Source organism: Dasypus novemcinctus, chromosome 7 (genome assembly GCF_030445035.2).
Source record: "Dasypus novemcinctus isolate mDasNov1 chromosome 7, mDasNov1.1.hap2, whole genome shotgun sequence".
NCBI classification, from domain to species: domain Eukaryota; kingdom Metazoa; phylum Chordata; class Mammalia; order Cingulata; family Dasypodidae; genus Dasypus; species Dasypus novemcinctus.
This window is the reverse complement of record NC_080679.1, coordinates 7,424,638-7,449,590: the sequence shown is the minus strand read 5'-3', so window position 1 is coordinate 7,449,590 and position 24,953 is coordinate 7,424,638. Positions and strand designations below refer to the sequence as shown.

At 44.0% G+C, this 24,953-nt stretch overlaps 1 protein-coding gene across 1 annotated transcript in view; it reads right to left on the bottom strand.

The window, feature by feature from the left end:
- The window catches only part of IQCA1 (IQ motif containing with AAA domain 1), a 194,463-nt gene that overhangs the window by 89,171 nt on the left and 80,339 nt on the right, over positions 1–24,953 (bottom strand). Inside the window, exons 7-8 of the mRNA XM_058299847.2 lie at positions 21,261–21,345; positions 14,954–15,082 (exon numbers count right to left, since the gene is read on the bottom strand). Of these exons, the coding sequence (XP_058155830.1) occupies positions 14,954–15,082; positions 21,261–21,345 (214 nt within the window). The remainder of the gene's footprint in view (positions 1–14,953; positions 15,083–21,260; positions 21,346–24,953) is intronic.

Sequence of the window (24,953 nt, the reverse complement as noted above, 5' to 3'; positions counted from 1 at the left end):
GGAAGCAAGGCTGTCCCGGCTCTGCGGTGCCTGCCCCGGGCGGCAGCTGCTTCTCTGGAGACGTCACCGCTCTTTCTTGTGCACAGATTAACTGCCCTCTGGGCTGAGAGACCCCAAGAGGTCTTGCAGAGGTTTTGCTAATAGGTGTGTAGGGCATGGAGGTAGAAATAAAAGGTGCAGGTCTATTTGTACAACTTTATTTCTATAACAAGTATCAAGTTCGCAAGGGGAAGAGCGTCGCAAGGCCAGTTTTGTCAGCACCTGATCCTGATAAGACAGAGAGACAGTGAGTGCTGGCGGCACCCCCCGCTTCCCGCCGCCCGGCTTTCTGTCTGGTGATGCCAGAGTGGGCAGATACGAGAGCGAATTTTTAACCGGAGGAGAAAGTACAAGGTAAGGTTTCTACCTTCCTTTATAAATACATTTCTTTCCTTGCTCAATAGTTCTTGCAGCTTATTGCATACGGCTCTGTGCGTTTGGTTGTTGTTGATTCAAAATTTTGTATTTCGCTGGTTTGACCATTGCTGGGGGATGGGAAATTCTTGTTATTTTTTAAAGCAGTTTTATTGAGCTATCTTCACATACCACACAGTCCATCCAAAGTGTACAATCAATGGCTTTTAGAATCATTACATGGTGATTCATCACCAGAAAAAATTTTAGAACAATTTCATTACTCCAAAAAGAAAAACTCCACCCGCCTTAGCGTTACCTCTCAATCTCCGTATCCTTCTGGGAGGGGAAGTCCTACGAGGACGTTTCAGTCCACATCGCAACCCCAGAGGCACTTTGAAGAAACACTTTTTACTGGGATGGGGTCCAACGAGTGCACCAGGCACTAGTTAGGGGCCTGCCTTGACTCACCTTCTTTTCTGGTGGACATTTCTCGACCACTACTCACCCCACCCCCAGCTCAACCAAGCAGCTCCGGGGGCGGGCTGGTGGCTGCTAATTACACTGGCTCCCTCCGAATAGAGAGTGGAACACAGGCGTGGGCTGGCACGCTGGGAGGGACCTGCAGCTGCACAGCTGCCTCTGGAGGATGGGAGGGCGGAGGAGCGGGCCCCTCGAGGCCCTGGGTCCCCGAGAAATCCCCAGCCCCAGCCCTTCCTTGCCACGCTTCTGGGCCACGGGCCCTTTCCCCTTCCCTGCTCCCACCTCACCTTCCACAGACCTGTGAGCCTGCGTTCCTTGCCCTACAAGCCCGTGTCCCACTAAGGAGCACCTGCCTAGCCCTGTTCATCCTTCCATTCATTCAGAACACGGCTGAGGACCTGCTCTGTGCCAACGCCGGCTCTGCTCCCCCTGCCATGGGGCCAGGGCTGGCTCAACGGCAGCCCCTCCGAGCCCACCCAGCTTCTTGAGCCGGCTAGTGGCGGAGCCACATTGCAGGCTTTGCAAAACCATGGATTTATGGCACAAACGACATCACAGTAAGCCACAAATATGAAAATCAAAGGGGACTCATCAGCCACCTCACCGGCACCTCATCCAATTAACTCTTCATTTTCCCATTTCCTTGTTTACATGCACGTACAATTTCAGCATAATTATAATGTTTTTAAAATTTATGCCAGTTGAATAGGCAAAACATGGCATTTATTTTTAATTTATATTCCTTTAAGTGGTGAGCCCTAATGTTTGTTTGTTTACTAATTTTATGGCCTTGTCTTGACCAGAAGGAAACATCACATGGATCAGCCCGTTTGCTTACTCAGTCATTCTCTGGAAGTTCTGCTCCTGGCACTTGGGCGCTGGGGCTGCAGGTCGAGGACGGCTGCTGGCTCTGCTTTGGGGGCTGCCTGCAGGACCCCCAGGGTCTCCTGCACTGCCACCCCCGCTATGACCTTCCTCACACCTCACCCTCCTCCCCTGACACAGCCCAGTGCTGCATCCTGCCAGGCGGCTCCTGGGTCCTGGGCTTCCTTGGTCTGACTGCCAGATCCATGTCCTTCCCCCACCGACCCTGGGGAGGCTTTCCAGAACCTTCTCATCCAGGTGCAGCCCAGCCCTGGCAGCCGTGGCCCACGCTCCAATGTGCACTGCTTCTGGGGGCAGCCATACCAGTGCTAGCAATATAGCCTGTGCATAAATTCAAACTTATTTTATATCCAAATATGCCTCGAAAGCCAATTGAGAAGTATAAGCTCTACAGGCTTTGGATATTCAGGGAGGGAGCAAGCCAAATGTGTCAAGCTTACTTGGAATGTGGGGGGTTTGTGTTAACTCAAGCTTATCTGGAGGAAATAACCCATCTAATACTCAGATGAAACACTTGAAGAAACTAACAAAAGTCCTTTTGCTTACAAGCACTATTTGACTCCCCATTCTTACGTCCTCTATATAAAAGAGACTGAAAAAATTCTGTTTGGGGCTCGGTTTTTATCAGGACAAGAGTCCACCAAGTCAGGCCGGTCGAAATAAATCATCTTCCTGCTCCGAATTCTCGCGTCCTGGCCTTCAGTACTGGTTACACCTGACTTCTCTCTGCTACTGCACTAGGAGCACTTGCTTTTTACTTAATCCAAAGGAGAGCTTTAAAAAAAACATCTCCCAACACCGGGCTCTACCCAGACCAACTGAGGAGTGGGCGAATGCACACTGGTGTGGTGGACTGAGCTGTGTACCCCAGGAACGGGCATGCCCTAACTGTTCCCAAGGGTGTGACTGCATTTGGAAAGTACCTTTGAATATGTGCGTGAGCTGGGGGTGGACTCCTTTGTGAATTGTGTCTTCCAAGAGCCTATTTACTTTCCGTCCAACTGAATCCAGCCCTACTCCCTATTGCCGGAGGTCTTATAGGGAGAAGGCCCCAGGGAGGGGCGCCAGGAGCGGAAGTCAGCAGAAACCGAAGAGCCGATGCAAGGAGGGAGCAGCACGTCAGAGATGCACCCAAGGAGCTCCGAGGAGTGGTGAGCCAGCACCAGAGCCTGCAGCCTCCAGGAGAAGGCCTGGTCTTGCCAACGCCTGGATTTTGGACTTCAGGCCTCTAAAACTGTGAGGCAATAAATGCTTGTTCAAGTTTGTTGTTTGTCAGAGCACCCTGGTGAACCAAGACAACTGGGAGGTCTTTTTTTTTTTTTAAGACTTATTTTATTTATTTAGTTACCCCCCACTCCACGCTCCTACCCCCCATTGTTTGTACTTGCTGTCTGCTCTCTGTGTCTGTTCATTGTGTGCTCATCTTCTTTTTAGGAGGCACCGGGAACCAAACCCAGGACCTCCCAGGTACGAGGGAGGCGCCCAATGGCTTGAGCCACCTCCGCTTCCACTTGTTGAGTCTCTCACTGTTTCCTTGTTGTGTTTCTTTGCTGCGTCGTCTTGTTGCGTCACCTTGCCGTGCCAGCCTGTCATGTCTTGCTCAACTTCTTTAGGAGGCACCAGCAACCGAACCAGGACCTCCCGTGTGGTAGGTGAGCACCCAACTGCTTGAGCCACATCTTCCTGGGAGGCCTTTTCTTAAAAGCTCCCAAGGTGATTCTAATGAGCAGTTGTGGGTTAACCAAGTTTTCCTTCCATCAACCTGGAGCCGTTTTGTCCCCCCGAGCCTCAGAGGACTCAAACTCTCTTCATGCTCGAGCTGCTCAAGGGGAAACCATCCTTGCTCATGTGCCCATGGCTCAGAATGGGATTTCCAGGTGGTTCGTCCCACTGGCTCTTTCCTCTGGGCATGTCCAGTTGGTCAAGCTTCCAGTTAGGGAATGGAGCTGGTTTCATGGGCATGAGCAAAACCACAGGCAGGTCCTCCCTGGCCAGCATAGGACATGAAGGTGGCTGCAGGTGCAGTGCCCTTCTGGGCATCTGAGAGACTCTGAGAGACAACCCGAGGCCTCAGAGCTTGTTCCTGCACTAACCGTGCCATCTTCCACCATCTTGAAATTGTGCTCATGGTTTTGCCCAACTATTCCTAGTGCATTTGCATTTCTTTCCCTTGGTTCCCTAATGGGACTTTGTGCTCCTGGAGGGCAGAGGCTATTCACACCTCACTCGTTTTCTATCTCCATTGCCTTGCATGCTTGCTGACTGATGTATCACGGAAACACTGGCATCTGGCTCCCTTCTCTTTTTGCAAATCAGGCCCATTTCCATGGCTCCAGTCTCCAGTGCCTCCCTTTCTCTAGGACACCTGGAACGTCACAGCACAGCAGGCCAGGGGCCTGGCTGCTCTCTCAGGCCCTCTGTGCAGCTCAGCCACACACAGAGATTCATTGAGGGCAGCCAGCAGCTTGCTGGTCAGCTCTTTGCTTTCTTTTTGTGGCTGACTCATTTGTAAAACGCTAAGGTCAGAGCACTTGTTTCGTAAAAATCAACTAATGGAGGCCTCTGGATTTGATTTTAGATTCTACTTAGGCAGCTGATTTGCTGAAACTAGTCATTATTCCTAGGTTTCCACCTACTGTGCTAAATTTGTTTCTACAAAACATAAAGGCTTCATGCAAAATGTGTCTAAATTTGCCTTACTCAGCGGTTCAATGAGATAGACTGAGCAGAGTTGAAAGTGCAGGGGAGTGTTTCCAAAAGATGTCTCGTCAAATATTTTCTCCTAAGCATTTGTCTTAGTGAAGCTGTGCGAGCAGGAGGAGCCTGCCTTCCTAGCCCCTCCCCAAATGCTCACCATGAAGATCCTTTCCTGTGCGGCTTCAATCTGAGCCAAATGACTGGCAGTTCTTTTGAAAAATTTCTATCAGCAAGTAAGTGTATCTGAGGTAGGCTTGTTGAAGGATAGTTGGCATTACACCTTAGTAAATAAGTGGCAAAATTCAAAGAGGGCTGTATCTGTTACATTTTTAAAACGAGGCGTACATTTTGCATATACCTGTTAACATACAAGTTCAAATGTCAAATTTATCAGCCACTTTCAGATCACCTGACAGTTCTCTTAGGGGCTGTGCCCTGGGGGTTTTGAATGGGCTGATTATTTCCCACTGAAGTGGGTAAAATTAAAACCTGTTTCTCCATATTCAGAAATGAAAACTGATGAAGAAGCTATCATTGCTTGAAAATCTATTTTAAAATAAAAATACACCATGAAAAATGGAGAGATCATGAAATTTAACTTGAAAAAAAAATTAAGCATGTCATCACGGGTTTTGTGCTGGCACTTAGGAGGCCTTTCTATTCGTCTGCTCGCCTGTCTCCACCCAGATGGGAGAGTCAAAGTTCTCTGTATCTATTCAGGCTGCACAAGGGCTGTTCCTTCCCACGCCTGAGTAAAATGACAGACCTGAGCAAGCCTGCAATAGGAGGTCTCAAAGGTACAGCTGTGTCCTAAAGACATCTGTTGCAATTTTTGTGGATGGTGGCTACATTTAATTTTTTGTCAGAAAGAGTTCTCCTCTCCTGGCTATTGTGGGGGTAGGGAACAAAGCTCATTTCTCATGGGGGCTATTGAGGCCACCCCTCTGCCCTCCTTCCCCAGCCGCCCCCCCTCCCAATAAGACTGCACCCTCCTCTGCAGTCATATGATATTGTGATTAATGCCTGCTGGAAATAACATACAATAAGAAGAATTTTATATGCATATGCATGCATAAAGACTTTTTTGGAAGGATATACACCAACAGGTTAATTTTGGTTAACTTGGAGTGGCGGTTTCCAGGTAGTTTTTATTTCTCTCTTTTTGCTAATCAATAACTTAATTTTCCCTCTTTACAGTGAGCATGTGCAGCCTGATGGAGAAATACGTATTGCTTGATTTGATAACTAGAGGAGCAGTCAGGGGGAGGGGCCTGGGAAAATGAAGTCAAAGGCCAGGAAAGAACCTGCCCTTGGTTCTTCTCACGAAGGAACCTCTAGTACCTCTCCAGAAATTCTCCCTGTGGGCCCCAGGCTATGAGAACCCCATGAATCCAGTCATTCTGAGTGAGTCTGGTTCTGACCCAAGCTACACCCGACTCTCAGGGCAGGTGTCTGCAACAGCTAAATCCTGAGCCAGGGGCAAAGCGCATGGGTCCTCCCCCTGCCTGGCCACCTCTTCTTTCCCCTTGTTGATTGCTTGGCCCATCACCAGGCGCAGGGTAAGCGGGTTTCAATCTTTCCTTTGCTCATTCCCTCTCCCAGCTTTCTTTTTTTTTTTTAAAGATTTATTTATTTATTTCCCCTACCTCTCCCCCTCCCCCTGCCCGCTGCCCCTGCTGTCTGCGTCCATTCCCTGTGCGATCCTCTGCATCCACCTCTAATAACGTAGAGGTCACTGGATAAAAGGCCAATGCTTGACCTCTTTCCGACACAACCTTCATATCCCTCTGCTCTCCCCGGCTTCTTCTTCACCACGCCTTGCTACAGAGAAACCTTGCTTACCTCTTTCCAGCCTCATCTTGTCCCTGCCAGACTCCCCCCGCTCCCGTACAGTTTTCAGCCTTTCATGCCACTGGCATCTTGTCCTGCATCCTTTCAATTCTTCCCTGTCTTAAAGCCCTCTCTTGACGTCACTGCTCATTGTGCAACTTCTCCAAAGAGGTATCTTCACCAGCTGCCCTTGTTTTCCCAGCTCAGGATCCTCCCAGCCTTGACCTGTGCCTTTTGCAATCCTGGCCTCGCCACTGCTTTAACTAAAATGGCTCGAAGAGTCATGCTCCTTGACCAGGTCTTTTTCAAGCCTCCCCCTTGACTTCTCTGCAGCATCAGAAACCAAGTGGCCCTCTCTCTTTGACCTGTCTCCTGCCTTGGCCTCCGTCATACTCTTAGTTTTCACTTCTCATGGTGGATGGACTGAGGGGACAAAAAGAGAGCCTTCCTTTGACCCTCCCACAACTTGGGAATTAAACAGGAACCTGGGGCGCTGTGTCTCTTCCTGCCTTCCGGGCTGCTCCTGCCTCTCCTGTTGGTTTCAGGCCTTCTTCCTGCCCCAGTGTGTGGGTGTGTTCGCGACACCCCCGCATACACCACACTGTTTCGGTGATGGAACAACCATCTCCTGTCTTCAAGCAGGGCTGCGTGCCCGGGACTAACGCCTCCCGTGATTCCACCAGCTTTGGTCTTGTCTGTGTCTGCCTTGAACGTCCATGTACCTGTTGGACACCTCTGCTTGGGTGTCTCCACATCATCAAAACTCAATGACCACAGCCAGGTCCTGCCCTTTGGTCTCTCATTCTTTCCGTTGTCCACTCGAGACCCTTGGATCCATCTCGACTTCCTGATCTCCTCCTCAAGTACACCTCCAGCTAGGCTGGGCATCCTTCTTCTTTTTTGAAGATTTATTTTTTATTTATTTCTCTACCCTTCCCTCCCACCCCAGTTGTCTGGTCTCTGTGTCCATTTGCTGCATGTTCTTCTTTTTGTCCGCTTCTGTTGTTGTCAGTGGCATGGGAATCTGTGTTTCTTTTTGTCGCGTCATCTTGTTGTGTCAGCTCTCTGTGTGTGCGGCGCCATTCCTAGGCAGGCTGCACTTTCTTTCACGCTGGGCGGCTCTCCTTACGGGGCGCACTCCTTGCACGTGGGGCTCCCCTACGCGGGGGACACCCCTGCATGGCACAGCACTCTGCGTGCATAAGCACTGCGCATGGGCCAGCTCCACACGGGTCAAGGAGGCCCGGGGTTTGAACCGCAGACCTCCCATGTGGTAGGCGGATGCCCTATCCACTGGGCCAAGTCCGCTTCCCTGGGCGTCCTTCTTGGAATCTCTTGCATCTGATCCATCATACTCTATCCCTGACCTCCCCGCTAGGCCAGGCCTTCACTGAGCATTTACTGTCTTTCAGAAATAATCACTGTACTGCTATTGAGAGGCAAGTGCCATTAGGGGAGCTGCTCAGAGTTACGTTTAGCAAGGTGCCTGTGGCTGCTGGGTGGGAACAGACAGTCAGATGGCAGGGAGAAGGTGTCTGTTGGGGGCTGTTGTAGTTGTTCCACTGAGGGCCCCGATGCCTGTGGTCGGTGTCAGCACAGAGATGGGGGGACATGGATAGAAGGACTCACCAACTGACGTGCCATTTCCTCCGTGGAGCCTGCCCTACATCTCCACTGCTAGAGATCACTTTCTTCTGAATCTGTGGTGTCACCTTGGGCCTTCTCCTATGTAACCCAAACTACCCTCTCTTCAAGCTGTGGTTTTTGGGCTTTTTAGAAAGCAGGACCCTTAAAAACATGAAATGAGGGAAGGAGATTTGGCTCAACTGATAGAGCATTCATCTACCATGTGGGAGGTCCAGGGTTCAAACCCCGGGCCTCCTTGACCCATGTGGAGCTGGCCCACATGCAGTGCTGATGTCCCCCACGTAGGGGAGCCCCACGTGCAAGGGGTGTGCCCTGTAAAGAGAGCCACCCTGTGCGAAAAAAGTGCAGCCTGCCCAGGAGTGGTGTTGCATACACGGAGAGCTGACACAGCAAGATGATACAACAAAAAGAGACACAGATTCCCGGTGCCGCTGACAAGAATACAAGTGGACACAGAAGAACATACAGTGAACGGACACAGAGAGCAGACAACTGGGGAGGCGGGTGGGGGGCAAGGGGAGAGAAATAAATAAAAAATAAATCTTTAAAAACACACCAAAACCATGAAATGAATGCACTTTCTTCCCAGAGGAAGGCACTTTCACATAAAACTTACGACAGTTTTTGGGGTTCTATCCACAGGGTCTCTGTCCCCAGGGTCAAACTGCCAGTGCCTCTATAGCTCCGAAACCAGGCCCCTCCCTTCATGACATCTTCCTTTTCCTGCATTTCAGTGGACACATAAGATGTGTTTCCACGATGACCTCCTGACGAAATGCCTGTCCCTCCCTCGGCCTCGCAGGCCGGCTCAGTGATGAGGTCCAGAGCACAGCATGAGCCAAGGAGTTGGAAAGGAGACTGTGGTTAGAGGGAAGACGCTGCTGCCCTGCAGATACACCAAAGCTTTCAAAGACACCCGTGCCGTGGCTAGGCTCAGGGATAGGCCCAGCAGAGTGTCACCCCACGGGAAGACAGTTTATGGTTACATTAATTTAGAGACAGCTTTCGTAGTCACGTATTTGTGTGTTACGGACAGGTCAAACCCTATTTTAAATAGTTCCAAATGCTTTAACACATGGCTTGAAAAATAAACAAAAATAACCCAGGGTAAGGATGGATTGCACAACGTGCCACTTCTGTTCTTTTTGTTTCTAAAGCCGAAGTGAGATCTCCACCACTGAGTGTGAGGCCACTGAAATTATGCTGATATTGAAAGCATATTTTCAGAGCCTGCTATTGGTTTGCAAAAAAAGTTGCTTCTGGCACCAGCCTTCTTCTTTATTAAACTGCCTTTCACTGGGTGTCTTGTTATCGTCAATACTTAATAATTTTAGATATTGATTTAAAATCAAGGATCCAAATGAAAGACTACTTCTTTTTTTCTGTTGAGCCCTAAAGAGTTCTTTATGTAGTCCAGATCTGAGTTCTTTGTCAGATATGTGGTTTGCACATGTTTCCTTCTAGTCTGTTGCTTGTTTTCATTCCTTTCACAGGGAAACAGAGCAGAGCAGAGCAGAAGCTTTTTTATTGAGATGAATTCCAATTTATCATATTTTCCTTTTATGGACAGAGCTTTTAGAAAATCAAGTCTAAGAGATCCTAGCTTACTCTTAGATCTTGAAGATTTTTTCTATGCATTTTCCTAAAAGTTTCATAGTTTTACATTACATTTTATCCTGTGAGGCATTTTGAGGTAATACATGTAAAAGGAGTGAGGTTTAGGTTCTTTTTTTTTTTTTTTCTTCCTGTGAATGAAAGACTAAATTTTGGAAAGTGATCTTTGAAAGTGTTAGTTGCGCTTTTACGTTTTTCCTTCCACTATCCCAAAGCTTACGATGAAAATTCCGGGATTAACCCATTTGCTTTTGTTTTTAAGCATATTGGTATGGAGGGTCCCCAGATTCCCTGGGTAAGGAATTGAAACTTTCCTATTTTAAATGCTAAATTGCCTTGCAGATTTTCCCGATGAAATGATGACATGAATACAGGATCACTGTTTATGAGCATGATTAAATTTTTTCTTTATTTCTTCAAGTAAATTTAACAGTTTCTTAACATAGGTTCTGTACATTTCTTGTTAGAGTGATTTATAGGTATTTAAAAATTATTCTTGCTTTTATGAATGGGTTTTTTTCCCACTGCATTTGTAACTCATTAATTTTATGGGGAAACAACTAATTTTTACACGTATTTCCACAACCGCAATGAATTCACTTATATGTTCTAACATTTTTTGAGTGTGTTATTTTCCTGGGGTTTCCAAAGACACTTGTATAATCTACAAATAATGATTTTGCTTCTCTTGCATTCCTATATATATTGGTCTCTTTTTACATTTGGGGGGTGGTGGTTCTCACTTCAGATATTAAATAGTTCACACTTCAGATATTAAATCATAAAGAGTTATAGTGGATATCCTTGTTTTTCCTCTGGATTTCAGAAGAAGTGTCTCTAGGGTTTTTCCTTCAAGCAGATTATGTAATCTCTTGGTTGGAGATAATCTTAATTTGTTGAATAACTTCCCTTAGTATCTATTTTCTAAGGTTCTTTTTAAATCAAGAATGGCTTTGGACCTTAACAAATGCAGTTTTTCAAACATTGGAGATAAAAGAGTCTCTGGTTTTGTGTTTTTAAACACTTAGTCTATTAATACAGTGAATTTGATTAGAATAGTCCCCCAATATTAAGCCGTATTTTAATTTTTTTGGAAAAAAACTCCTAACTTGATCATGGAGATTAAAAAAATATGGTATATGATTTGACTTTCTGTTTTCAGTTAAGAATTAAAAAAATTATATAAAGGAGACTGGTCCATAGTTTTTGGAGTTTTTTCCTTACTTTACCCAGTTTTGATACTGGAGTATGCTAAATCTGTAAAATAAATTGGGAAATCTTTTTCTGTGCTTTAGAGCAATTTGCAACTCTAAATAAACACATTTTTCCTGATGGCTTACCAGAAGTCTTCAAATCCAAATGGCACAAGGGCTTTGTGGGGACAGTTTTCTCCTCTATGTCCTAGAAGAATGCCTCAGAACACATGTTTTCAGGGTTGCACACTCCTGTTTCACCAGCCCCACAACACGTTCTTTTCCCTTGTGACAGCCTTTCGATCATTTCTACAGTGACTAGAGAATGCCTGGCTGGGCCTGCTGGGCTGGGCTTCCCTGGAGCTCAGAAATACGTGTGAAGGGAAAGAAAGCACCTGGTAGCTCTCACGACTTCTTTCTTGCACTTGTACAATGCATTTTTTTTTCATGCTTATGTTCGTTTGGAACTATCTCATGGATTTCTGAAGTTTTCACTTTTTTAACCTATGTGATATTTTGGAAAGAGTCTGCTTAGAGGTGTCTTAGTTTGCCAAAGGGCTGCTGATGCAGAAATGGGTTGGCTTTTATAATAGGGATTTTATTTAGGGTAAAAGCTTACAGTTCCAAGGCCATGAAATGTCCAAATCAAGGTGCCATCAGAGGTGCTTTCTCACCAAGGTCAGCTGCCATGTGGTGAAGCAAGATGGCAGGCCATCTCTACGCAGGGGTCTGCCTTCCCCTCCAGGCTCACTGTCTCTTGGAGCCCGGCTGTGAACAACCAGGCAAAGGGCTTGTCTCTTTCCAGGCCTCCTCTCTCTCTGTCTCTGCTGTTCCACTTCTTCCCGAGTTCAGCTGTGAGCTCTCAGGCACATGGCTCTTCTCTCCCTGGGCTCCTTGAGCCTCTTGGGGCTTCTCTGCTTTCCTGCAGTCCTCTCTCTCATGTGGTAATATGATGTAATATGGCGGCTACCTTTTCCTGTGTGTCTGTCTCTCTCTGTGTGTCTCCGTTTATACCCGGCAAGAAGGTGGAGACTCAAGCTGGCTCAGACCTCACCGATGCAGTCCAATCAGAAGCTCGACATCAATTTTATCAAGTAATCTAATCAAAGGACCCTTAACCGAATTTAATGCAATCAAAGGTACCACACCCACAGGAACAGATGTTTAAAGAACATAATCTTTCTCTTTCTGGGATTCATAAAAGAGCTTCAAACTGTCACAAGAGGTTAGTTGAAATAATCTATTTTCTATGATTTTTTTTCCAACATTTTCTGACTCTATACACAGTACCAGCAATTTCTAATTGATCAAGTGTTATAAAAGTACACAAAGGTTAGTTGAACAGTTGTGCCACTGAAACAGGGCTGGGTAGTCAGCACTTACACAAGTTAAACAGCGCTACTTTCCTTTCCACCCTGTACTGACCTCAAACCATGATGTATAATAGGATTTTTTCTTCTACAGGCCAAAGTGACCATTCCTACACAATTCCTATAAAAACAGCTCATCTCAGGAATGATCCAAGATGCTTTAGGAGTGATTTCAGAATAAGACTTTAAAAGCCAGTAGAAGAAAATTTGCTCTCAAGGAGATGTACCAACACGATTTAAATATATCAACGTTTAATAAAGATAGCCATTTTCTTCTTTTAATAATCATGTTGTGACTGTGTAGAATTGTCCTTTTCATGAAAAAATACATTTAAGTGATTCTGAAGACTGTTACTTTTCATTTGGAAGTACTTCATAAATGCTGATCTTCCCAAACTTTGCTTTTCATCCAACACTGTTCATCATTAAGTGACTCTTTAATAGCAAGTTAATAAAATACCTTTACCCAACAAAGACTGAATTGTGTAGCTGCTAATTTCAGGTTTTTATGGTACATGCGTCACGAATGGTAAATTCCTAATTTGCAAGTGTAAAACTCCCTCATGAATATTTAGAAGAGATGCTTACAATAAAATTGAAATTCTTCCAATTCCCCTTATTGTTAGATATTTTTTCAAAATTATCTTGCAGAGTGAGAGGAGGATTTTAAAAATTAACTCTTCAGTGGGCTGTCCTTTTAGCTGGAACAAGTGGAAATTTCAGGGTACAGAATGGTAGGGCAGTAGGGGTCCCATGAGCTGGGCTCCTTGGATACCCGTGCAGGCAGTTTATTGGGAAGTACCACCTGTAAGGGAGGGAGACAGGGAAGCAGCACTGGGCAGAGGGAGAAGCTGAACTGTGATATACTTGCAAGAGAGCCATCAGCTAACCCTGCAGGGAGCCCAGGAGCTGGGAGAGTGCTTCAGAGTGGTCCCTGATTGAGGTGAGGAGTTTGGGGACCCTCCCATAACTTGGGATGTGGATGGCCCAGGAGGGGGGTCACCTTGTATGGAGCAGCTCCCTTAGATTCGGAGCAGTTCCTGGGGAGCACCTGGCTGTGAGCTGTCAGCAGCCGACACTGGGAAGCTGGGGGAATGAGTATCTGTCTACGGCATCTACTTTCAGAGGGTCAGGCTGTGCCCCAAATGGCCATGTCCATGAACGACGGTGGAAATGGTTAAAGAAAGGGACAAAGGGAAATGGGGGCTGGTGAAACACTCATTATTTATCCCAGTGAAGGAGATGGGATAAACTGCCATTCCTTGTTCAATGGGACAACGGGAACGGGTTCAACGGGGAACGGGAACTGCCGTCAGCCGTTAAGCAGGGATCGTGCTTAGTCTGCCAGGGTTGCTGCAACAAATGCTACAGACTGGGTGGCTTACGCAACAGGGTTTTCATTCTTTCACCGTTCTGGAGCCTGAAAGTGCAACATCAGGGTGTGGGTGGGCTCCTGCTCGCGCTGGAGCTGGTGCGTAGGGTGGTGGCCTGTGGCCTCCCCCACTCAGTCTCTGCCTCCATCACATGGCCATCTGTCTCCTCTGCCACCTCTTACTACATCCAGATTTCCTCTGCTTACAAGGACTCCAGTCATACTGGATTAAGGCCCACTCTGTTTCGATTTGGACTCACCTAAACGAGTCACATCTTCAAAGGTGCTGTTTGCAAATGAGTCCACATGCAGAGGTCCAGGAATCTGAGTGGGGGCACGACTCAATCCACAACACATGCCAAGCAATTTTAAACACTACACCTTGCATGTATATGGATCTCTAATATTGTTTTTTTATTTTCACAATCTCCCTTGCTCACAACTTCTGACTCCTTGGGCTCATCGCTCCTGCTACGTGAGGGCACGGCTGTCCCATTTTTCTCTCTCGTAACTTGGTGCCCGAGCTCCCAGACATGGTCTATCAGACCCCACCAAGACGTGTCCCCCTCAGAGACGGGCGCGGCTCTGAGCGTCGGGGCCTGCGCCTTGGGAGGTGCAGCGTGTGGCCTTTGCCAGGTGAGCTGGGGATGCATCCCTGCCTCCAAACGTCGCGGAAGGAGCCTAGCCCTTAAGGAAGGACCTCCAGTCGACTCAGATTGGACTTTTGGTCAGCTGTGAAGTAGTATCTGCCTGTGCAACAAAAGCTGTTTTAAACATCATGTTTGAGGAGGATTCTGGGCTGAAAGCCAAAGCTCCATCTCCAATAGGAGGGGATTACATGAGAACACACACCAGCCCTATGAATCACCCCTCCCATGAGGTGGGAGACAAAAGAATGGCACCTGGCAAGCCCACCCGACCCCCGCTTCCAATCCCCGCTGCACAAGGGCGGATCCATCCCAAAGAGGCACCATGTGAACCTTGGTTTCCTTTGAATAATCAGAAACAAATACTTCCATGGAAATATATCTGAGATGTCGACATTAAGCAACAAATTTAAATGAACACACTTTAGTTAATGGGGATGCAATTATTTTGACTTTTGAGTGGCTCCTTGGTTTGTCAAGTGTTTTCCTATAACTCTACTTTGAGGAAAGACGACTGGGATAATTTATTTTGAGGAACAGAAATCCAAATCTATCACACATATGTATAAAAGTGAAGTATCTGTGTTGTTGAAACCATTCCTTATCCTAGGTAGGTATCTGTATGTTATAGAAAAGTGGTGACTAGTTGTCGATTCGTACAAAAAATTAAAAAAGGAAAAACAGCTGGTGGAGGGAATGGTTTCCCTAGGAAATGAGCGACTGTAGTTTCCACCAACTCGGGCATCCCATGGAGTCAAAGCAAAAAAAGTCATGAAAAGGAAGAAAGTGTCAAGGGTTGAAAACTCCACACAAATTCTTTACCTTAGATTTGTCCTTCATGCCTTTCTTTTCCTTCTCTTTTTTGGCTTTCTTGGTTTTCTTTCCCTTTTTCTTTTTACTCTTTTTTTTCTTTTCATCCTCTTCTTGGCCTGCTGTAATATCATCAATAACCTGGTAGAAAAAACAGTGAGCAGAGCATTAGCTCTCTGTCAGCAGGACCCTCTTTCCTGTCTGCAAGGAAGCGTTTGTGCAGGTCTCTCCCTCCTTTGCCCCCATTGCAGGGCTCCCAGGGCTCCCCACTCACCATCTGCCTTGGTTTGGATTCCTCAAGGAGAGGCAGTGGATTTCAAAGGGCAGTTGGGGAGGGAGGGTGGGCTCTCTCATTGGACTCCTGCCCTAATTCAGAGCCGCTCCGGCTCACAGATTCCCTCCCCTCCCTCTCAGGATTAGGTGGGGTCAGGCTCTGCTACTGCCTCCACATCCCCACATCCTGGCAAGAGCCAGATGGGGCAAGCCCTGCCCACACCTCTTTTCAGAATCCCAGCTGAGGGTGCCCTCTGCCTCCTGCCTGGACTCTGACTGCTCGAGTTGCTCCTGTAACAACTTCCCTTTTCCCATAAATGACCATGTATCTCTTCTCAGACTTGGTTTCTTCTACCTGCGATTTAATTTATAATTCCTACAGTGACCAAGAACAATTTATTCTCCTAAATTACAAAATATTTGTTTAAAAGTATCTGATTCACATGGGATTACCATCATTGGAGAATTAGCAGAGGTTTGTAAAATCCAAAGACAGTCCAAGACAACAGGTATTTCCTGAGTGCTCACTTGCTGAGACAGACAGATTCTTTGCCCTTGAGGATACTTGACCCCTGACTCTGCAAGCTGCAAAATCTCTCTGAGCCTCAGCATCTTTAACTCTAAGATGAAGCCAACACTTCCACACTTGCACTGATGATGTCTCAAAGATGAACTCAATTCTCAACACAGTCCCATGGGTGGGAGGTTCTATTGGCCCATTTTACAGATGAGGGACCTGGAGCTCAAGGAGTCAGGGACTCGGCCAAGGACACCAGCTGGTAAGTGGCTGAGAGGGATGCCAACAGGTTTAGCTATATCATCTGTATCTATGTATATATCTCATATATATCTATATATCTACATCTATATATCTATATCATCTACTTCTATATAGTGTACATCATACTTCATGTCTTAGATCTACGTACCTCTATGTCATCTATATATATATCTACATCTACATCCATATTTATACGAAATATCTATATCTGTTTATTTATTCTGTAGTACAGAATGCATATCATAAAAAGGATACTCTATAGTTTCAAGATATATCTAGTCAAAATATTAAAAAAAAGTAAGGAAGTGATAAACATCAAATTCAGTAGTTACCACTAAAGAGATAATTAAACAAAGGTAGAAGGGGAAGACATTATCATTTTAAGTCTAGTATGTTATATCAAACCACCCTCCTGGGATAAGCTTGACTATGCCTAGTTAGTGATTTGCTAAAATACTAGAGTTTATTTTCTAGTATGTTAATTCTGCTATTTATACCTACAGTGTTCTTATGAGCTTAATTTATAACTTCGAAAGATTTTAAAATACCGTTGTTCTGAACAAAGTAGGATATTGTGGCACCAGCTGGATTTTTGTTAAGCTACAGTAATGGGCCCAGAAGACAGCAACTTCACACCACCCTGAGGTCCACCCATCCCCTCGGCGCTAGTGAAGATTTCTTGGAAGTGAGGCTCAGAAAAAGCGTGTTGAGGAAAGACAGAGTTGGGTCATGCATGTGTGGTGCTCATGATTTGGTAATAAAAAGGGTGTTTTTAGACTGAGTTTAAGGTCTCTTGTCAAAATAGTAATGTATTCCTTGGGGACCCAGCTCACCTCAACTCTTGGAAGTAAGTTGCAGCTGCCCAGGATTTTTACATTCTGGAGCATATTATGGAACCTGGACCTTTTTAGGCCCTTAGATGTTTGGAAATTTTCAGAAAAGTAAAGAAAACTTTTTTATAGCTTGATGTGAGCAGCAGATATTTGGGTTGGCTTTAGAAAGTGGAATTTGGTGGAAAAGAGTGGAGAGGAAACTTTCCGCTACATACGATTTCATAATTTTTGAATTGTGGACCATATATTCAAAAACTTAAATTAATAAACAATGTAAAGATAAAGAGGAAGTAAACAATAGAGCTGATAAGGCTTTAAAAGATGGGCTGAATTGCATGTTCCGCAAATAAGGGTTTTGTCTTTTTTTCAGCTGCGAGGATGCTGTGAGCTTCTCCTTCCCCTTTTTTTTTGTCTTTATTTTTTTTAATGTTACATTAAAAAAATATGAGGTCCCCATATATCCCCCACCCCCCTCACCCCACTCCTCCCATAAGTTGCATTTTCTTGTTTCGGCCTTCCCTAGTTACTGCAACTTTTTAACGGTTGCGTAGAGTTACGAGGAAGATGGTTCTCCCAGGTTTTGCTGGTCATTCAAAATCCTGTGGGGGAAGCACCCTGGAGGGTCCTGCACTGCCACTGTGGTCAACCCATTCCTAGGTATTTTGTCTTTGTGTTGTTGCTATTGTAAATGGACTATTTTCTTGCATTGTATCTTCTATCTTCTTGTTTGTATATACAAAAACTATTGCTTTCTGCATATCTGTTTTGCACCTTTCCCAACTTATTCATCATATTGCTTAATGTATGGTTCGTTTATTATCCATTTTCTTAGTATAGAAAGAACATATATGTAAAATCTGATTGTTTTGCCTCTTTCATTTCAATTCCTAGATTTCTTTTTCTTCCTTTTATCTAACAGTGTTCATTAGGTCCTTTAGGACTGGGGTTCTTAACAAGGGGTGCATGAGCTTGAAATGAAATTTTAAAAAAACATTATTCTGTGGGGACATGTTGGTACAGGTGTGATATATTTATTAAATAATACACAGTATAGTGTAGATTCAGTAAGGAGTCCATGGTTTTCACCTCATTGGCAAAGGTGTCCATGGAATGAAAAGTTTAAGAACTCCTGATCTATTTCAATTTTATTGAGTTTTACTTGTTAAGATTAAGAATGGCTGTTGATTTTTCTAAAATGCCCTTTCAGCATCCACAATGGCGATCTTATGGTATTTGTTTTGGGATCTCTTTACATGATGAAATATATTCATAGACCTTCTAAACTTGGACCATCCTTGCATTCTGGAATAATCACTTGATTGGGATGTTTTACTTATTTAATGTGCTGCTGGTTTAAATGTGCTAACATTTTATTTTGAATTTTTCATTAATGGTCACAAAAAGATTGATCTGTGATTCTATTTCTATGCAAACTTCTTTGGGTTTGGTGTCAATATTATTCTTACTTCATTAAAATTTTGTATTATTTTTTACAAATACGTGTTTAACCATTTATATACATGGTAATAATGATTATGCTTGGTCTACAGTCTCTCCATGGTCTTCCTCCTCCCACTCCTAAGACTTCCGGAATGATTTCAATGCATCCAGTGCTGTTCTAGGTACCTTACATGGATCACCTCATTTACTTATCACATCAGTCCTGGGAGGTAGGCTTTGCTAGAATCTCCATTTAAAGATGACAAAACTGAAATGCAGAGGTGGGATGTAACTTCTTTCTCTTGCAGAACTGGTATGTGGTGGAATTGTGATCTTTAATCACTAGGATGTACTGTCTCTTCAATCTCCTGCTTTTACAATTATGCTGCATTGGGGTCTCCTTTGTTTTGTTTCAGTGTACTAAGCAAACACCTTCAGGTTTCTTTTGTTCTCATTTTGACTAGAATTTAACCCTACTTTTTTCTCATACTTCACAAGCATTTTAGACATTCCTTCACCCTTCTTAATCCTCTAATCATTACCTTTCTAAAGTAACACGAAATGAGTTTGTCTGCTTGCCTTGACTCTCAAGACATGACCTGGCCTGGCTATTTAGCTGGAGGCAAAGACCTAGGAGTGTCACAATGGGAAATGACCACCAGGTTAAGGTGACAGTCACCCGGGCGGGCTTGACGAACTGCCCAATAATAGGGCAGGTATGAGGTGCTCCCAGAGGTCAGGGGTGACAAGCAGGAGCCCTCTGGAGGGCAGAAGGAATGCTTTGGGAGCTGAGGTTGGCTCTTGATAGGGAAGTGGGGGAAGAGCATTTCCAGCTGAAATGAGGAGACCTGTGAGCACGATCTTGGGGGCAACAGAGGGGACGGGCGGGGGTACTGACTGCTGGGTCAGCCGAGCTGAAGTTGAGAAACCCACATCTACAGCTTTGTTTTCTCTGCTCTTAGTATTTCACGGTACTTAACCATTTCCCTATAAAAAGAACTTTAGGCTGCTTTCTCTTTTTCTCCAGAACAATAAACAATGTAGAAATGAAATTTTCAATCATCTGTGACAGGGGTCAGCAAACTGCAGCCCACAGGCTACAACATCTGGCCTGCTACCATTTTTGTAAATTAAGTTTTATTGGAATGCAGGCATGCCTGTTTGCTTACATATGGTGTATGTTGGTTTTCATGTTATAATGGCAGAATTGAGTAGTTGCAACAGAGACTGTGTTCCACAAGTCTAAAATATTTAATATTTTTCTTAGTCTTTTATGTTAAAGATATGTACTATTACATATGTTACAAATATTTCTCCAGTTTATCATATGACTTTACCTTGATTTATGATTTCTTTTTGCCATTTGAGTTTTATATAGTCAAATGTATCAGTCTTTTCTTTTTATGATTTCCGCTCATGGTTATATGCTTATGAATTATTGATTATTAAATATTCAAATAATGTCCTTTGTTACTTTGCGATTCAGATTTTTTACACTGAAATAGTTAATGCATCTGAAATTTATTTTATATAAGGAATGAAAGATTTATTTAATTTTGTCAAATGGTGAGCCAATTGTCTCAATATTATTTATTTAATAGTCCGTCCTTCCTCATAGAACTGAAATGTCATCATTATATTACTGAATTCCAATTCATGGCACTGAATCAGTTTCTAAACACACTATTTCTAAGTCAGAATATTTGACTCCGCAACTCAACTCTGTGAATTTGGCCAAGCTGCTTGACCCCCTTCATAGGTTAATGAATAAATGCATTAATTTACATAAAGCGCTTAGCATAGTACTTGGCACAGAATATTTGTTCAACAAATGTTATATGCTATAACATGTTGTTTTAATTACTTAATTACTTTACCTTTATAATTTGATTTATGTAAAGTAGGGCAAGTTCCACATCATTAAAGTTCTTTTTCAAAATTTTCTTGGATATTTTTGTGCATATATTCTTCCAGGTAAGCTTGAGAAGAGGTTTTGTCAATTAAAATAATTGTTTTGATTTGGGCTGGAATTGCATTAATTTCTTAGAATAATGGAAAAGTAATGTATAGTTGCACTTTGTCAAGTGTTCTCTATTGAAGAAAACTATCCATCAGTTGACTTATTCAAGTCTTCCTTCATTTTCTTCAGTAAAGTTGTGCCAGTAAAATTCTAACATTGGGCTTTTCTAGGGAGTTAGTCACATAATCTGAAAATCATGATAAAATTATAACTTTTTCAATATTGATAGCTCCTTTATTTTTCTTATCTTATTACATGTGCTAGATCATCCACAGACATAACTAATAGTTTGATAACAAGTATTCTTGACTTCATTTTTACTTTTAATGACAATGTCTCTGATGCTTCATTGTGGAGTAGAATGCAAACTTTCTCTTGATTTCTAAGATAAATACTCTTAGGCTAAGAAGAGTTTTACTATTTCTAGTTTATGAAGGCATTTTTAAAAACAATTTCAGATGTGAATTTCACCACATGCCACTGGAGCACTACAGAGATGATCTTGTAGAGTATTAATATGGCAAAGTTCTGAGTCCTGACAGATGAGCAAGAATTAACTAGAGGAAGGAGAGCAGGAGAAAAAGCACCCTCAAGCAAGGGAAGGGTTTTCTCTGCAGAAGGTGCAGCAGCATGAGACCCAAGGAGGATGTTGAGTGGACAGACGGAGTGAATGGTGCAAAGATGGGGGGAGGGGGCAGGAGATGAGACTGAGACATAAGCAGGAACCAGAACATAAAGAGCGCCTGAAATCAAGCTCTTCGGATTTACCAAGAATATGAGTGTCAGGTGTCACCACATGTCTTTCAAAGGTAAAACAGGAAAAAGGATGAATCTGTTCTGAAATGAGTTTGAAAGTATATAGGTGCATGGACATCAAAAGCATTTTCACATGAACATTTTTAAGGAAAATAACCAAGACCTAAGAAATGTGATTATGAATGTTCCCATTTTATTTTTCAAGTGCATTTGTACCTGTTGCGGGGTCTTTTTAGAAAAAATAATAGCTGAACCTCCTTCTTCTACATTAGGGTATTCAGGAAATGCACCAGTTAAATTCCTGAGGATGAAAAAAAAAAAGGAAAATTAAAATAGAAATGAGCACAATCCTCTTTGGTATATACACTGTTGGTTGGTTCTGCCTATGTTCATTTAAATGAGTGAGGGTGATTAAAGGAGGGGTTCTTTGCTGATCACAGACCAGATATGATATCTAGTAGGAGCAGAAAGACAAGCAACCTTCAGCAGTCGTTTTCTTTTTTTTTTTTAAAAGATTTATTTATTTATTTAAGTCCCCCCCCCCCCCCCGGTTGTCTCTTCTCTGTGTCTATTTGCTGTGTCTTGTTTCTTTGTCCGCTTCTGTTGTCGTCAGCGGCATGGGAAGTGTGGGTGCACTTTCTTTCGCGCTGGGCGGCTCTCCTTACGGGCGCCCTCCTTGCACGTGGGGCTCCCCTACGCGGGGGACACCCCTGCGTGGCACGGCACTCCTTGTGCATATCAGCACTGCGCATGGGCCAACTGCACACGGGTCAAGGAGGCCCGGGGTTTGAACCGCGGACCTCCCATGTGGTAGACGTACACCCTAACCACTGGGCCAAGTCCGTTTCCCAGCAGTCGTTTTCTTCGTCCAGGTAATAGTTAGTCTGAGACAGAGTCATATCTCTTTAAAACAGACTTCAGGGGAGCAGATGTGGCTCAAGCAGTTGGGCACCTGCTTCCCATGTGGGAGGTTCTGGGTTTGGTCCCCAGCACCTCCTAAAAACAAAAACAAAGCACAAGAAAATAGGCAAAAACAAACAAACAAACAAACAAAAAACAACTTGGGGAAGCTGATGTGGCTCAGTGGTTGAGTGCCTGCTTCCCATGTACAAGGTCCTAGATTCATTGCCCAGCTCCAGTACCATAAAACAAACAAACAAACAAACACACGCACACAAAACAAAAAAGCAGGTGGCACTTTCTTTCTTCTTTTATTCTTTCTTTCCTTCCCTCCTTCCTTTCCTCTCTCCCTCCCTTCCTCCCTCCTTCCTTCCTTCCTTCCTTCCCTCCTTCTTCCTTTCATTTTAGTTTTAATATTGAGGTACTGTGTGCTTGAGTTAAGAATGAAGACAAAAGCACAAATCATTTCTTCCTGTTTAAAATTAAGGATAAACATAGGATTTTGAAACTAAACAGAAGGCGGGAGTGGTTTGAATGAAAAATTTAGTAATATTGGAGGAAAGACCCATATTTTATGAGTTCCAAGCAGTATTTTTAATGTAATCAAATGATTTCTACATTAAAAAAAAGATTTTGAAATTTAATGTTGAGGAATTTCAGAAGGGATAAGCTGTTAATTTTGCCAAGAGTAACTGACTTTGACATGTGTTATGTGTATTCCACGTATAGAAAGAAAAGACTGCCAAACAAATTCCATTACTCACAGAAGTACAGAACCTAGGGGTCAGAGGGCCATCAAATTTAAAATGCCTGTACAACAGCAGTGCCCAAACCTTTAGCCTCAAGATCCCTTTACACTCTTAATAGTCACTGAGCACCCAAAAGAGTTTTTGTTTAAGTGAGCTATATCTTGTGATATTTACTGTTTTAGCAATTAAAACTGAGAAATTTCTAAAATACGTATCTGTTATTTGTTTAAAAATGACAATAATAAACCCATTATACAATAGCATAAATAACATTTCTTTCTGAAAAAAAATCTATTTTCCAATAATAATAATAGTGAGGTGAAAAGTACTGTTTTACATCTGTTAGAGGTTTGCAATAATTAACAAGCTGCAGCTGAGTTCCCCCTGATATGCACTGGGGAAAGGCTAACCCCATCCCCCATAAGCCTACATGTCCAAGGGTATGGCACTTTCCCACAGGTTAAACAAAGAAACCACACAGAGATGGGAGTAAAGGGAAATGGAAACCTTCCCTACCTGCATATCAGAGGGAGATAAAATCTGTATAGATCAAAGGAATATCTGCTCCTGCAGCATGCCAAGAAACCATAACTCTCTAACCCACTATCTTCTAGTCACTATCAGGGAAAGTTCTCACCTCTAGGGCTTCCCATTGGCCCCTGCACCTCACGTGGACCTTCAACCCCCTCCCACCAACTATCACTTCCTCGCCTAGAAAAGTTCTGTATAAATTCAAGTCCCCCCTTCCAGGGGTGGACTGAAGTCTCTCTTCAGACTCCATCATGCTGGTGGGGAGGCTGAAGTCTGTTCTTCAGACCCCCTCTGTGGGAGGGCTTCCAATAAGTTCTTTCTCTGCCTGTGATCATATCAGTCTCCATGTTGCAGTAAGTGCCGTTTTTCTCCAACAACATCTTCACAAGTCTCTTTAATACCTGGCTTAATAGAAGTTAGCCAGATTCTCATGTCTGCTTCTGTTTTAATCGCTGCAATATATTTTTTGGTTGAAATAAAGGAAGAAAGTCTGGCCTTGCACAGATGTGTCATTGGAAAAGGGAGGAATATATAAATATATATATTTTTAGGAGGTACCAGGGATTGAACCTGGGACCCCACATGTATAAAGCAGGTGCTCAACCACTGAGCTACACCTGTTCTGCAGGAATATTTTAACAGCTGTTTAGATAACTGAATATTCTCCTTTGATTCTGTATCATAATATAACAGGTAGTCATTTCTTATAGGCTACCTGCCAGGTGGGAACCACATCAATGAATGTTTCCTTCTCTGTTCTGCTGAAATTCATTGGCCTATCACGCACATCAAAGGGTTCTTTCACCTGTGCACAATGGTGCAATATCATTTGGTCATTTGGAAAATACTGGTTTGCTGAGCTGTGTGGATCGCTCCAATGTTGACACATTTCATCACATCAGAACTCACATTTGTTAATAATACCACTAATCTCATAAAAAATGTCTTTAAGCAATGGGAAGCTCTCAAGTTCACAAGTGCAAATATAATTTCATTACATATAATATTAAAAAATTATGCTTTCCAGGGTCACATTTTAGTAAAATTAATTACTTTTTACCATGTCATCAAAGGCATTCCTGAACGAAATGCTCTTTTCTTCTTTTTAAGGCAGGTGTGCTGCGATGAGGACACAATGGCTTTGTCCTGGTACTGCTGCCCTGGTTCTTGGTGAGATGCCATCCCCTCATCACATACCCATCACTGCTTCACACCATCAGTGCCAATGCCAACAAAGTGAAAGATGCGAGTGATGCCTTAGTGTTAAAGAAAACACGCTGACACTGCGGACCCCTGAAAGGTTCGTGGGCACTCCCGGGGTCATGGGCACACTCTGAGAACCACATCCCATGGCCTCTCCTCTGGGATCATCACCCGGCCACTGCCAGTCGTCTGCAGGGACGGAAGCCCAGGCTCTGCCAGGCAGGCTGCCCCATTCCTGTCCTCTGCCGGTCGGGAAGTCCCTTCCAGCCCTGGACCGCGGATCTCGATTCTCTCTTTCACGGGATTGCTCTTCAAACATTTAATGACCATAAAATCCTCTGTCATCTGGAGGAAAGGGCGCAGGTCTCCCTGACCTGTCCCAAGGCTCATTTTGCAGGAATGTGACTCAGCGTTGCTCTGGAAAGAACGGGGCACAGTACAGCGCAGGGACTGGGGGTGGTGTGCAAAGACACAGCAGCAGAGGACGGCGGGAGGTCAATGGGGCCTATCATGGGTGCTGCCTCTA